The following is a 16,564-nucleotide window of genomic DNA, read 5'->3' on the forward strand; positions in this document are numbered from 1 at the left end:
TTCCCGGACCAGGGCTCGAACCTGTGTCCCCTGCATTGGCAGGCAGATTCGTAACCACTGTGCCACCAGGGAAGCCCAGGAGTTCATTTTTTTTTTTTTTTTTTAAAGATTGATTGATTGATTGATTGATTGCTATGTTGGGTCTTCGTTTCTGTGCTAGGGCTTTCTCCAGTTGCGGCAAGCGGGGGCCACTCTTCATCGCGGTGCGCGGGCCTCTCACTATCGCGGCCTCTCTTGTTGCAGAGCACAGGCTCCAGACGCGCAGGCTCAGTAGTTGTGGCTCACGGGCCCAGTTGCTCCGCGGCATGTGGGATCTTCCCAGACCAGGGCTCGAACCCGTGTCCCCTGCATTAGCAGGCAGATTCTCAACCACTGCGCCACCAGGGAAGCCCCAGGAGTTCATTTTGAAGATGAAGGAGGACCATTTTCTCTGCTGGAGGCTGTGGAGTGTCCCCAAGAGGGTGTGTCTGATCCTACTTGGAGATAATGTGAATGACTTTGTGATCATGAGGCTCAGCTCGAATGGCTCTTCTGCTTCTTCCATGACAGGCTCTGAGTATAGAATTTATTTGATTACTGATGTGTCAAAAAAGCTTTGTCATATCCTGTTCTGCAGATGGGAGAGCTAGAGGCTTTTTAGGAGGAAAAAACCCCCAAACACTGACTTTAGAAAAGATAAGTTTCTGAAACTTTCCTTTCTTGGATGTGACTATATCCCTGGTCAGTTATAATCTTCATGGTGAAAGCAGGAGGAGAAGGTAATGCGTGTGAAGGGCCGGGGTTGACTCCCAAGACCCCAGAAACCAGCTTGGTTCTTTTATATTAGCTATGAAACTGAAAGCTAAATCCTACAGCACCTCATTTCTTGATATTTTCACTCCTCTGAACATGTGAGTCTAACTCAAGATAAACTTACACACTATCTGTTGTGTTACGAATTGAAAGGCGCATTTCAGAACAAGTGTAGGACTGATTATAAGTCATCTTTTACTGCCAACAAAAAGGTGGTAGCTGAGGGATGCCAGGTTACTATAGAAACACCAGGGGAAAGGGAAGAGTAAGAAGGATGCCTTGTGGAGAAGAAATAGATTTTTGAAATGATACCTGCACCCCATGTCTAACGTTTCCCCTTTATAAAGTATGTAGATAATAGGAAGGAATGCTCCTAATACGAAAAATATCAATAACCTTAAAATGTATTTAGAAATATGTAGTAAATTTCTCATGAACTTAAAAAATTTTTTTTAATTAGACTCTTTTTTTTTTTAAAGTATAAAGTGCAACAGATGAACAGAAAAAAATATTTTTCAAGCTGCAACCATGGATAACATCTAAGCAGGAAGCAAGGTGTCATGACGAACACTTTCCTCCATTAATAAGCAATATGGATTCTGGCCAGCACAAGAAGCATTGCTGGTCAGCGGTGCTGCTCACAGGTAAGGCATGAGATTGATGTCAGCCAGTCCGATAGGTCCCTGCATTATCACTCAGGAGAGTTCTTGAACCTGTCTGTGCCTCAGTGCCTCGGTTTCCTAATTTATTAAGTGGGCTAATGCCTATTTCAAAGAGTTGTTATCAGGGTTAAAAGAGAAAATGTATACATGCAGTTCACTGTGATGTTTGGGAACACAGTGAGAGCTCAATAAATGGTTGTAGTGATGACAATAAAGACGATGAGGACAATTGCCAAGACAGTCATTTTCATCCAGGGTAATGGTAGAATAGAACTCCTGGGGCAGAATAAACTACTGAGCAGTCAGAGTCCGAAGTCTGCCCCAATGAATCATTAGGTTAAATGAAAAAAAAAAAGAGACAGTTTTAGCTTCGATGTATAATCTGATGGTATTTGTCAAATTCAGATCAGTAGAAATGGCAAGAATGCATTTAAAAAAACCACTGAGTTTTGCATATAAACCTGAAACAGTAACTGTTAATGATAAGGCTGTAGATGGGATGTGAACATGTGGCAGAGCAACACAAGAACCTCGGGTGATCTAGGAGTAATCAACAGATGCTTTAAATGCCCTTTATCACTTCAGGTGGATGAAATTATAATGTCAGAAAGCATTACGAGAAGTTTATTGCACATAGTTTTAGAGGCTGACGTGCACAATTTTTTTTTACAGCTTGGTATTGGAAATGGAAATAAAACCTGATGGTGCTGGAATTAGTTGGAGAGTAAAGAGAGTCAGGAGGAAAACCGCTTCTCACCCTTACGGGTTTATAACACCCAACGTGGCATGAAAGCCGTAGTGAAAACAGCTACTGAGGGGATTGTGAATTTCCCTCCTTTTCTCAGTTGTCAAAGGCCCCAAACGCCACCAAAAGGGGTGGAAAAGCATGGGTTTTGAAGACACTGGTATTTCTTTGGCGAACTGTTCTGTAGTATCTATAACTTCTGATGAAGTTCTACTTAGAAATTTGGGGAGAAACATTTGTAGAGGATGGCTGACCTTCCAAAGAGCAAATAAAGGCAAAGCTGAAAATGGTTATTTCTATAACTTCTTCACGTTACCTTATCCAATTATTAGAAAACCTTATTAATGCAGCCTACGGGGAAGAAAGCCAGCCTGAAATTATACAAAATCTGGATTCCAGACTCTGTTTAAACAAATACAGTTTAATTATTTCAATACTCTTCATATGTCCTCAGATAAAATGTATATTAACAGATAAAATGAGTTGAGCTAGAAAGACTGCTTTGAATAATCCTACACCACACCATGAAGAATAAAAGTAAAAACCTTTAACATACATCCAATTATTTGGATCAGACCCGAATTGTTACAAATATTAAATAAATACAGCTTTGAAGAATTTCTGGAGCTTCCATTTTCCAACTACATGGCCCCGGGTGTTGAATCTGTAATCAGCATTGGCTTTATTTTTCTCAATTCTCAGAAAACTGTTAGTTTTTTTTTTTTTAAGTGGCCTATTGCAAGAAGCTGATGTTTCTATTCTTTCAGAGTACTGACAAAACACTTTTAAAAGCTGAGTCTTATAGCAAAATATGAAATTCTAACTTACATACTTACATATATGTACCCCTCATACTTCTAGGAATAATGCCATAGCCATTGTATATTGCCAGATGTCCAAATCTGAAAGCCCTTGGCCCACTAGGCTCAGACATAAATAATAACCACAAGGGAACATACACTAAGTGCTGATTATGTGCTAAGTAGGTAGTTTATTTATATGCATCTTGGATGTCTCCAAATTCTCCAGATTGCTGGGGTAAAATTGTGCTTTAAAATTTTAGAAAAAACCAACCTACAGTCTTACCCCACAAATGGGTGTCACCCCACTTTTGCTCTGCAAAGATTCTTGGGCCAGGACCTATGGTCCTCCAAGTCCCCGATGACTTCGTAAGAAGGCTTACTGGTTTCTTAACCTCCATTCTTACTTTCCCTTCCCAGCCTTTCGATTTCTTTTCTGCACCGTGTCACCTCACTGTACAGCAACTATCTTAATTTCTTCACAGCCCAAAGCACCTCGCATTCAAAGCTGTATAGAAAACAGACTTTACAAAAGGTTTATGTCTCTTAAGGGAGTGATTTAAGCAAGGTTTTTAATTTCTAGTGCCTCTTCTGTAGTCTTATATTGAGAAATATGCCATACATACAGGAACATTGGAAGCTACTGCTCTACACCTTTGCTCAGGTTGGAAAAAAATGGTATTTTTATGTGGAAGAAAAATACATCCGACTCACTAAAAGCTACTATAAATAGGAAGACTCCAAGACTTCTTAACAGTATTTAACTTATGATACCAAGTCATGAATGGTTTTGTGCACTGATGGACTCTAGTTATGAAATATACATTCAGACATGTGTACATGTGCTAATTTCAAGGTCTTTAGACATAGGCTCCAATCACTTTCCCACAGTCGCTCGATAAGCCTTCCGCCCTTTGTTGATTTGGAAGCTGGAACCTAGATATGGTCATTAACATAAAATATAATCTGACACCCAGGAAGCAGAATGAGTAGTTTAGCTTGAAATGTATACAAGGCAGAGTGAAGAAAGCAAAACAGAAAAGTCTTATCTTCCATTCTAGTGGTCATCAACCACATGGGCTAAAGCAAGTTTTTAGAACATTACTGAATAGCCCACAGATGAACTCCATCAAGTGATGGTTAGTTTGTTGATTGAAACTGTGGAAAGCCATTGACACCATATGCCCTTGGGAATCTTTACACTGCTCATTCTGGCAGCACCAGAAGTAAAGAGGAGAGGTAAAAAGGAGAAATGAGAATTGGTTAGGTCTCAGCCTTGGCTGCTTTTAAACCGGTCACAGCCCAGGTTAGAGGAGGTAGGAATCGCCTGGGGTGGGACTCAGGCAGCAGCATTTTTTAGAGTCTCCAGATAATGCAATGTGCAGGCAGGGCTGAGTTTTCAGATTAGACTGAAAGCAGCAACTGGCAAAACGTGGAAAGAGAACTCAAAAATTATAGGAGAAATGAAAACAGTGATATCCCTTTTAAATTAAGGCTACAGACATTGCCAGGGAAATGTATTTTCTAATCAGAGCAAATTATAACAGGAATCTCTGGAATTATTTTTCTGTTTATCTGGACTTTGAAACAACCATAGATTCTTATGTTTAGCTAACAAATAATGCCACCATTTTTTTCTTGTCAAATTTCTTTTGATAATGGCAGATGTTCTTGAGAAGTACCTGACCTAAAAGGATTAAAACCTTTTGAAATAAGTGAATTGAAAGGTATTATAAGAATGTTGTGCAGATCTAGATAACTAGATGAATTTTAGAAATATTTAGATATCAAAATTCAAAGACAAGAATTAGGGGTAAAAACATATTCTGCTTACTAGAATTAGCCCACAATAGGACACTATCAATTTCTTTGACCAGCTAAAGGTTTTAAAGAAAAAGGAAAGCTCTCTTCGATTGAGTTGGCTAAAAGATTTCTATGTCTTCAGGGTTTGAAATGTCTGAATCACTTTTGCATGCAGCTGGAAAAACAAAGGGTGAAATTTTGATTGATTTTCTTTAATTAAGATAATCTTGAGTTTAGGAAGCTGTAAAGCAAAACTGGGTATGGTTTTAATCCCATCTCATGATTTATTTATAGATTATTGAATCTCCATTACTAACAGAAATTATATTTCAGAGTGATATATTATCAAAAATAAATAAACAGTAATTTCCTCTCCTGGAATTCTTAAGTAAAATATTCCTTATTGTGCTTATCTCAATTATTAAGGTCCCAAGGGTCCTCCCCCAACCCTGCCCAATGCCTCTGGAAGTATTCTTTACAACAAATTAGAGATAATTTCCCCTGATCCACAGGTTAAAATATCGGCAATACTTATTACTATTAGGAGCAAGTTTATATGCTTGAATCTTGCCAGGTTCAGCATAAACATTGACAATGATAAGTTAGGCTGATGAAAACCAATCGATACCATTTCTCACACTTCACTTCTGTAGTGCTTCACAGGATTACAGGTGATTAACTACAGGAGAATATGTCAGCAGTAAAAATTAGTGTTATCTGTGGCCCATGTTTATTGGTTATTTAATTCTTATAAGTCAAATTATTTTGACTTAATGTGATTCTAAATTATATTAAAACCACCCAAACCAGAACCAAGATATTCATTAAGATGTAAAGCTCCAATATTCATGATGAACTTTAACTTAGATTTATCCTTTGTTGTAAGTTAACTGTATTACCTATAGTTATAAATTTGAATAATTTGAAATATGAGAAAGAAAAATTTTTTTTTTCATGTAATGTCTGAAACATTTATATTAACATATTTCCATACAAATAACCCAAAGAAAGTTTAGTATTAGTTGCTTTTTTTGTTGTTGTTTGTTTGTTTTTATATTGCAGGTTCTTATTAGTCATCAATTTTATACACATCAGTGTATACATGTCAATCCCAATCGCCCAATTCAGCACACCACCATCCCCACCCCACCGCGGTTTTCCCCCCTTGGTGTCCATACGTTTGTTCTCTACATCTGTGTCTCAACTTCTGCCCTGCAAACCGGTTCATCTGTACCATTTTTCTAGGTTCCACATACATGTGTTAATATACGATATTTGTTTTTCTCTTTCTGACTTACTTCACTCTGTATGACAGTCTCTAGATCCATCCACGTCTCAATAAATGACTCATTTTCATTCCTTTTTATGGCTGAGTAATATCCCATTGTATATATGTACCACATCTTCTTTATCCATTCGTCTGTCGATGGGCATTTAGGTTGCTTCCGTGACCTGGCCATTGTAAATAGTGCTGCAATGAACACTGGGGTGCATGTCTCTTTTTGAATTATGGTTTTCTCTGGGTATATGCCCAGTAGTGGGATTGCTGGATCATATGGTAATTCTATTTTTAGTTTTTTAAGGAACCTCCATACTGTTCTCCATAGTGGCTGTATCAATTTACATTCCCATCAACAGTGCAAGAGGGTTCCCTTTTCTCCACACCCTCTGCAGCATTTGTTGTTTGTAGATTTTCTAATGATGCTCATTCTAACTGGTGTGAGGTGATACCTCATTGTAGTTTTGATTTGCATTTCTCTAATAATTAGTGATGTTGAGCAGTTTTTCATGTGCTTCTTGGCCATCTGTATGTCTTCTTTGGAGAAATGTCTATTTAGGTCTTCTGCCCATTTTTGGATTGGGTTGTTTGTTTCTTTAATATTGAGCTGCATGAGCTGTTTATATATTTTGGAGATTAATCCTTTGTCCATTGATTCGTTTGCGAATATTTTCTCCCATTCTGAGGGCTGTCTTTTCGTCTTGTTTATGGTTTCCTTTGCTGTGCAAAAGCTTTGAAGTTTCATTAGGTCCCATTTGTTTATTTTTGTTTTTAATTCCATTACTCTAGGAGGTGGATCAAAAAACATTTTGCTGTGATTTATGTCAAAGAGTGTTCTTCCTATGTTTTCCTCTAAGAGTTTGATAGCGTCTGGTCTTACATTTAGGTCTCTAATCCACTTTGAGTTTATTTTTGTGCATGGTGTTAGGGAGTGTTCTAATTTCATTCTTTTACATGGAGCTGTCCAGTTTTCCCGGCACCACTTATTGAAGAGACTGTCTTTAATCCATTGTATATCTTTGCCTCCTTTGTCATAGATTAGTTGACCATAGGTGCGTGGGTTTATCTCTGGGCTTTCTCTCTTGTTCCATTGATCTAAGTTTCTGCTTTTGTGCCAGTACCATATTGCCTTGATTACTGTAGCTTTGTAGTATAGTCTGAAGTCAGGGAGTCTGATTCCTCCCGCTCTGCTTTTTTCCCTCAAGACTGCTTTGGCTATTCAGGGTCTTTTGTGTCTCCATACAAATTTTAAGATGATTTGTTCTAGTTCCATAAAAAATGCCATTGGTAATTTGATAGGGATTGCATTGAATCTGTAGATTGCTTTGGGTAGTATAGTCATGTTCACAATATTGATTCTTCCAATCCAAGAACATGGTATATCTCTCCATCTGTTGGTATCATCTTTAATTTCTTTCATCAGTGTCTTATAGTTTTCTGCATACAGGTCTTTTGTTTCCCTAGGTAGGTTTATTCCTAGGTATTTTATTCTTTTTGTTGCAATGGTAAATGGGAGTGGAGAAAGAAAATTTCTTCATCTTAGGTTACCAAAGTCTCTGACTGAAGGAAAGTTCAGGCTTCAGCATACCTTGTTTTAGATGAAAAGTGAGTCTGAAGAGTGATCTTACAGTATGGTCAGGGGTCTGTGAAATATCTGGGCAAAAGAAAAACAAAAAGCAAAAGCCCCACCCTCACTGCCAAATCTCACACACACACACACACACACACACACACACTCCCACACAACCAGCCAACCAACCCAGGGAGACACATTTCTGGGAGCTCTGGTGGAGTCAGGGCTCGTCGGCACTGGAGAAGTGATCTACTGCAGCATTTCTCAAAGGAGGTTCTGTGGGGGGATCAGCCCCATGAGATGCTCTACTGAACAAGGGTTCTGAGAACAGAGAAATTTGAGCATATTCCACTCTTCCTTGGACATTCCCTATGCCTACTAGGCTACTAAAGCCATTGAGAATTTCTCCAGTAAAGACAAGTGACCATTTCTGCTTCTCCAGTATTTTCCAACATTGATCATGGGCTTCTTCCCCACTCCCATTAAATTTATTAACATCGAGTGGAATTTGCTTCTTGAAACACTTTGGGAAATGCTGATCCTTGAAGTATAAAAAGGCCTAATATGGAAGGAAGAATCTACACAAACAAAAGAGAAGAAAACACTAAATGAAAACAGAGAACCCAAACTCCCGGCAGGCTCTAGTGTCCTCTAGCGGCCACTGTACAGTGACTGTGATGTCCACCTAACTCTGTCACTTGAATCCTCATCTTAATTCCCTCAGGGTGGGAAAAGAGCTGGGTTGGAAGTGAGGAGTCATGGATTCCATTCTCCCTTCTGCAAATTGCCTTTGGATAATTAACTTCCCAATCTGAATCTCACTTTTCTCAATTATAAAATCAGAGTTTAAAGAAATGATCTTGATTGTACTTCCTAGGCCCAATTAGATGATTCTATCACAACCATTATTATGGAAGAAAAAGAGAAAATAGGATTTGCTTGAGAAGAATCCTCTTTATGATTAACTTTTCTGGAATGCAAAATGAATCATGTATGAAATAGAAATCCTACAGTACAACCATATGCAGATAGGAGATTCTTAATCATTATTCTGGCCATTTTGACTGATGATTGAGAGTCTCAGGAGGCCACCTGGAATAAACCTAGCTTTAGTACTGTACTTGCTGTCATTAAACAGTTTTTAAAAAAGAACAATCCAGAAACTTTCAGCAGCTAGATCTTTAAATAAAGCCAAAGGGCAACTTTAAAATTAGTTCTTTTAATTAATCGTCCTTCAGGTTGTACAGTCTGTGACTACATATTCTTGGTTATTAAACAGTTTGTACTTCAAAAAAAAAAAATTCAAGATGTGGCTGAAATGACTGATTCAAATGAAGCTAATCTAAAAATATGGAGAAATACAATACAGCAAATTATTATGCAAGTGTCTATGTATTTTTCATCTGTCAGCATTTTTCCTTTAATAGGAAATAAAATTAAATTAATTAGAGAGAGAAATTATAATTGCCAGGGAAGCTAAATTATTGATTTGATGCCACAAATCAGCTGACAGTTTTTTTTCTATAATTCCTGGGCTCTGTAATTAAATAATAATTTAGAGATTGAAGACTTAATGTCACTTACAAGTTGCATCCTGAATTGTATGAGACAAGAAACTGAATCAATCCCCAAACTGATACCAAATTATCTTAAGATGTACTTCCATATTGAATTATTTTTTTCAGGATCCATTTGCAATAGTCAATTTCAGATATAATGTTTAGTACACATTTGACGAGAATAGTAGAAATCCAGGTCTTGAAAGTGGAAACTAATAATAATATAAACTTTTCCTCACTGCTACATGTGCCATGAGGCAAATGTGCCCTCTCATCACATTGGATCTGATCTATAACTGTGGTTCTCAAGCATGACTACACATTCGAATTGCCAGGGGAGGTTTTAAAATTTTCTAATGCCCAGGGTGCACCCAAGACCAATCAAATCAAACGTTCTGGGGGTGAAACCTAGGTATAGAAGTATTTTTATAAACTTCCCAGGAGATTCTCATATGCAGCAAAATTTGATAAGTGAAGCCATATAGCCCAGTCAATGAATTTCCAAGTAATCTTGCTGTACCATTTTGGTTTAAAATTGGCAGTGTGAAGCACATCTATTTCTATTTTTCAATTCTTCTATAGAAATCTCAACAGAAATTGAAGCTACTCCTTTTAAACAAACAAAGTGTAAAATATGACCTTGTGGTAGATAATTTTTGGAGTGTCTGCTTGGTTCATGAGAAACTCCTTAACTGCCTTTCTCCACCATCCACAGAAGAGGGTTCTGATGGCCATTGGACCAAAGTGGGCCAGTTGGAATCCCAAGTCTGGGATATTTGAATTGAAATTGAGAGTTAATATTTCTGTGTGGTTGGATGTATGGGCTGTGGTTGGCAAACTGTTCCGGTGGGTGGACTGAATAGCTGAGAAAATTTTGGGGAGAGAGAAGAGAGAAGAGATGGGCAAAATGGATCAGAGGTGAGTCGCAGAGACAACATTTTTAGATGCCCAGGGTAGACATCTGTCATTTTTGCCTGCTTAGTGCCCCTCTCCATTTTGTTAATAGCACCCTCTTCTTCAGGAACTATCTTGTTTCCATTCCATGTAGTCCTGGGGATAACCGAGAAGTCAAGCCTACCAGCCTCTTGCTCCTTGAGCAGAGACTCAAGGCAGAAAAAGGTGGCACCGTGATTTTGGAGACCATTGTCGAGAGAAACTGATAGTTCCTACTATAGGATCCCTGGAGCTGCCTGATTCCTGTGCCTCCTGGGGTCTGATTGTTCAACAACTCTTTGAATTCTGGGATCAAGGGTGTCTGTTGCTTGCAGTTCAAGAATCCCAACAGAGTTTTCTAGGTTCTAGCTTGAGTCCACTCAGAGGCCTTGCAGCATTCTGTTTGGGGGTTCACGAGGCACTCTTGTATCCTTAATTACTTTTAGCTCATGATGTTTTTGATATTTGTAACTTCACATCTTAACTAGTATAGACATTTAGTTGACTCCCCTATTTATGTGGATGATCCTGAGACTCACTAAAGAAGGAACAAGGCTTTCCAAGTCCTACTCCAATCTTCAAGGTCATAACCAACTCTTTTTATCATCCTGCATGCTTTCTGAAGCTGCAGTTTTTTCTGCATTTTGTAAGTATGAAGATCTTGGAGAAATATTCATAACAAAGGTATTCTTTGTGAACAATAGGATTAAAAGCTTATCAAATACCAGCACGGTTCTAAATAGATCCTTTGAACAGGAGCCCAAATCTACTCCTGAAAAAAGAGCTCTTATTTCCTCCATCAAGCAACATTAAATGAAATTATAGTACTGCCATTAAATCCAACTGTACACCAATAATTTTTCATTTCCAATGGTACTCTTCTTCATTAAAAAATCTTTATTAAGTAACAAAACATGCCAGCTAACATAAAAAGTACTTCCTTGAGCTCAATATTTATATACTTGGCACACAATTCAAGGCTGGTCTACTCGAATTCAGGAAGTACATGATATTTTTCCTTGTGATGCAGCGAGCAGAGTTACAGTGACATATTCTAAAGACCAAAGGAAGCCTCCTCCATTTCTCCAGGTCCAAGTCACAGGAGTGGTGAGGTATGTGGGGTGTTCAAATGGGTGACCTCTTATTAAATTTGGATCCATGGCACTAGATTTGGATCGTATTATTAGAATTCATAGATAACTGGTTAAAAAAAAAAAAAAAAAAAGCACAGAGCTAAGCAGCTTAAGTTATTAACGATGTTGTGATCTTTGGCAAACTCTGGATGAACTATAATGAAATGGAAATAGCGAGGTCGGTACCAATAAAATATGGTCATAAAGTCTGACTACTTCACAGTTAATCCTTTTTCTAATAATCTAAGGAAAGGTAAATACCATCTAGGAATATTCTGGTAAAGAAAGTGGGGTAAATAAAAAGAAGCAGTTTAAAAGGCATTCTTCTGACCATCATACTTTATTTTTAATACAAATAGGTAATAAAATAAAAGGTACCCAGATATCTTTTAAACAAGAATACCTTTTCTGTATATCAAGCCATCATTTACAGATTAACATTGCAAAAAATTTGCATTAATAACTCTTAATTCGTTTACATAAAATTATATGAAATAAACAAAATTATATGTAGGATGAGAACCAACAAATAAGAACCAATTCAAAGTTCTAAAATCTTATCTCTGTATTAATTCCTTCACAGTTCCAAAAAATCACACCCATCTACAAAAAGAACGTAGGTAGTCTTAACATTGAACACTATGTACAAACTAACTTCACTTCTCTTAGTTACTGTTGATTCCATGGTCCTGGCCAACACATGCATTGTGATGCCAGTCAGAACTGCTATCCTGCTCCGCCTGGGGTGGCCATTCTTTGCCCTGGAAGGAGGCATTACACCAACTCGTAGTATTTCCCAGTCTGGGGATCAAAGTAACAGTTCAGACATGGGTCATACAGCAGAGTCAGCACTTCCTCGTCCTCTTCCACACTCAGGTCTTCTCCACCTGTGGGAAGGGGAACCACCGTCATGTTAGCTGCTGGCCTGGCCCGTAATTCTTAAACTGCAACAGAGAAGGGCAAGGAAGCAGGAATCACCATCTTTCCTGGGAGACTGTCCTTATGCGGGCAGGATGTCAGTGCTGGAATGGAGGAGCGCTGCAGATGTGATAACTCTATACTTGCAGTGTAAGACAGAGAAGAAACGGTGATCACAGGGGCCAGATCCGCTATAAAGTACAAGAAAAATGAGCGTGGAGAGCTGGCAGGGAGGAGAAAGGATTAAGGAAGAGGGCCAAAGGACTACAGAGTTATGAGGATTAGGGATACTTGAACAGGATTCAAAATTTGATTATCACAGCTCTAGACTTCTTCATGGGCCAGAGCTGCACAAATGCCAAACAGCGCAAATTAAATGATCTAATAAAGAGCTCAATCCCCATTCATACAACCTAAAAAGACTACCAAATAAACATGAATTAAAATAATGTTTAGAAATATGATACTTAAAGCATAGAACACATATGGAAAACAATGTCAGATGATCTGTAATTTTATTAGTGGTAGCAAGATCTGTCAAATTTGCTGGGAAAATGAACATGGCTTGATTTTTTTTTTCTAGTGACAGCTATTTAGATGGTTTGGATGAAGAGAACACCTACCGCCTAAGTAACCAGCAAGGTTAGCAAGGTTTGGTTGGTTTTCAACAAATGGCATGGAATGAAAAAAAAAAAAAGCTTTACTAAGATATTTCCTGACCACCTTGTATGTGCCCATCATTGTGCTCAGTACTTATGTACTTGATGCCATCACTAGCACTAGCAAGCGAGTGCCTTCTGAGTACTTCTCAAAATCCATGTAATAGGCTTGGAGGCTGGGAGGGCAAGACCTCCCTCAGCTGGAGAGGACCAGAGCAGGCTCAGGGAGGAGGGGATGATTAAGACAACAGTTGTCTCTCTTCCTTAGCACAGGCTACTAAGGACCAAAGAAAACCAAACCTTTGGGCTACAAGCTCACCAGGGTCAGTTTTGGAGGGGCTTGGATGGTGGGCATGGGCAGGGCTGACACAGAACAGAGGCTCAGTAAATACTGAGTACCTTTTGAAAGGGTGAATCAATGACTGTGAAACAAAGCTGTGATCTTAAGCGTCACTGCCCCGAGGAAGGGAAGGCGGTGGTAGTGGTGGTGGTGGTGGGACCTCACCTTACCCAGCCAAAATCAGATTAAGCTGGTGCATGGACACCGTCAGGACAGTGACGAACTGGAGTTAAGGCCAAGGAAGTGGTGACAAAATGGTGGAGTGGGGGTTTGAAACCGTACCACAGCCATTCCTCTGCCTATCCTTCTTCTAACCACCCAAAAACATTTAACATGATCCTTCCCCGCCCCAGGCACCAAGCCAGGTGTTGGGAATATGAAGATATAAGAGAGAGGCCCTGTTTTCAAAGAGTGCAGTGATCTGGGGGAAACAAGAAATCAGCGGACTCTCTGGTGAGTTGCACGCAGTGCCAGCAGTTCTTAAAAAGTGGGGTTTAACAGAAGAATGATTTCATCTGCCTTGCTTAGTAACATCTCAACTAGCAGAACCCCCAATGGTTTAGAAAGCACTTTCTCATGCAGTAGCTCATTTGACTGTTATGATCCTGTGAAAGAGGCAGGAATTATCGCGCCCGTTTTATGGATGAGGGAAACAGGGTCTGCAAAGTTAAGCAGCTCATCTGAGGTCACTTGGTGAGTTAGAGGCAGAGTCAGGGATGAACTTGGGTTTCCAGATTCCCAGTTCAGTGTTCTTTTGACCATACCTGCTCAATCATATTGTTAACACAATACTGGTGTAACACATTCAATTGGAAGCTATTACATTATGGGGATTTAAATATGGAAAGTAAAAATTTGTAAAGGTGTCCTACATTTAAAGACATCAGTTTTGGAAACAAAAGAACTTTGCTTTTTCATATTTCCAAAACCACTGACAAAGATGAGACAGTCCTTGTGGGAGGGGCAAAGGCAACTAGCTCAATAGGCCCAAAGGAACTGAGCTTAGTAACTCCAGAAAAGGGAAGGCTTGATGGAAGTGACAACAGCCCTTCTGGCTTCACGTATATAAAGGGTGGCAAATGAATGGGAAATTAAGAAGATGTTGTGGGGTTCCAAGAGAAAGCAACAGGATCAATGGGTGAAAGTTACAAGGAGCCAGATTTTGGCTCAGCACAAGGAAGAATTTTCTAGACACTGGAGCTGACCAGGAAATGGAACGTGGACTCTAGGGAGGGTGAAGCGGGGACTGGGGCAATCATTTGTGTGAGATTTGTAGATGAACCCTGTGTAGGACAGGGGGCCAGATCCAATGACCCGTATGGTGCCTTTGATGAGTTTTTGTGACTCTTGGCTGCAGTGGCTTCTTGCATCCTTGAAATATGAGAGGACTTAGCTAACGGTCACATTGATGGTGGTAGCTGACCTGAGCACCTTGCACAGTTTCTGATTAAGAACAGGAACTCAGAGAAGGCAGGCTGCCTTTCCTTTATTTTCTATTGTTACCTTAAGAGTGGTCCCTAGGGCCTTGCCTCCACCCTCCTCCTCTAAGTAGGAGAGGGTGGGAATGCTTTTCAAGTGGCTGTTTCATATTGAAGATGATCCCCTGGGTCACTTCTGCACATCAAAGGAGAGTGTGCATGTCCTTTACTTTCAGATATTCAATCCATCAACCCTTTCATATTGGGGCTACTTCAGAGAACGGAACAAAATCAGGTGATCAGTAAGTAACCACTGTGTGCTTGCTACGTGACTGAGCAGTCTGGTTATGGATGAGACAGCCTAGTTGTATATGTGACATACACACATGAAAACAAAAACAGCTACTAAAGATTAATGAGGAGTTAAACTGGGAGCGGCTAAGAGCACCCCTGGGCTCTAGAATCCAACAAACCTGGGGATGGATGGGAGCGCCGCTGCTCACCACCTGCATGCCCTTAGGCTGTTTACAGATATTTTACCTCACTGAACCTTCGTTTGCTCATTTTTAAAATGGGAATAACCTTATTTCATAGGGCTTTGTGGACTAAGTTGGATACTGGGTAATATGCATAGCACAGAGCACATGGTAGTTGTTCAATAAATAATCTCTACTATTACTATTAGGAATAATAACAATACAATAAATAAATCATAAACAATAGGCTACAGCTTTTTTAGTAACTCAGAACAGCATTGATAAAGCTTAAATATAAAGAAAAGACTTCAGAGAGACAGGCAGAATTTAGACATTTAGACAATGAAGTCAGATAGATCTGGGTCCAAATCCCATTTCTACCATTTCACAGCTGTGGGACATTGAGAAAATTCACTACTCAGCCACAGTTTCCTCATATGTAAAGTAAGGATAGTAATAGTACCTGTTATAGTACCTATGAGAACTAAATAAGATAACACTCAGCACACACACAGTGAGTACTCAGCAAATGTTATAATCATTATGGAAAACATAAGATATCTGAGTTAGACACGAGAGGGATGTGTTCATTTATACCTCACTCCCTACCCCAAAACTGTATCTGTTTGATTTTTTACTACTAAAAAAAAGGTTTGAATGAAACACAAAGCCCCCTACTAATTTTATACAGGATATTATAATTAATTCATCTTTAAATAAAAAGTTCTTATATCAAAAATCATGTATTTTTCAAAAAAGTAACACTAATTTTTTCCATCAGGTGTGATATTAAAACCACATATTACTGAGGTAAATAATTATAAGTCAAATTTTCTCAAAGACCTGCCATCCAATGTCTTGTTTTTACTGCATCAACACATTGGGGGAAATTCTGACCTCTGGCACATAAGAGTTATATGCTATATAATTGTTTAGTGCATTCTGTGCTTGTACTTTCCAAAAAGATAAAATTTTAAGCTGGTGGTTTTTTTTTTTTTTTTTTTTTAAATGGAGCCAGACTCCACTACAGAGGGCAACCCTGGGAAACTTTTTTTTTTTTAAATTAATTAATTAATTAATTTATTTTTGGCTGTGTTGGGTCTTCGTTTCTGTGCGAGGGCTTTCTCTAGTTGCGGCGAGCGGGGGCCACTCTTCATCACGGTGGGCGGGCCTCTCACTATCGCGGCCTCTCTTGTTGCGGAGCACAGGCTCCAGACGCGCAGGCTCAGTAATTGTGGCTCACGGGCCCAGTCGCTCCGCGGCATGTGGGATCTTCCCAGACCAGGGCTCGAACCCGTGTCCCCTGCATTGGCAGGCAGATTCTCAACCACTGCGCCACCAGGGAAGCCCTAAGCTGGTGTTATTAAATTAGAAAACTCAATACATTTTTACAACTAGTCAGGAGCCTTTCAAAACGAAAATAACCGTTGTAACGGGCCATGGGTCTTTATCATCCAACTGCAAAGGGATCAAG

At 39.3% G+C, this 16,564-nt stretch overlaps 1 protein-coding gene across 4 annotated transcripts in view; it reads right to left on the reverse strand.

Annotated features, from left to right (window-relative positions):
- The window catches only part of CFAP20DC (CFAP20 domain containing), a 291,020-nt gene that overhangs the window by 13,331 nt on the left and 261,125 nt on the right, over nucleotides 1–16,564 (reverse strand). For 2 of the 4 annotated variants that reach the window (XM_059940072.1, XM_059940067.1), the window contains one exon: nucleotides 11,797–12,166. The exons of 1 other annotated variant lie outside the window; for it this stretch is intronic. In XM_059940072.1, the coding sequence (XP_059796055.1) occupies nucleotides 12,054–12,166 (113 nt within the window). In that variant the 3' untranslated portion in view covers nucleotides 11,797–12,053. Of the gene's footprint in view, nucleotides 1–11,796; nucleotides 12,224–16,564 lie in introns of those variants that run through there. One more of the 4 variants, XM_059940070.1, reaches the window with a different exon arrangement.

The sequence above is a fragment of the Balaenoptera ricei genome, chromosome 11, assembly GCF_028023285.1.
Source record: "Balaenoptera ricei isolate mBalRic1 chromosome 11, mBalRic1.hap2, whole genome shotgun sequence".
Taxonomy (NCBI): Eukaryota; Metazoa; Chordata; class Mammalia; order Artiodactyla; family Balaenopteridae; genus Balaenoptera; species Balaenoptera ricei.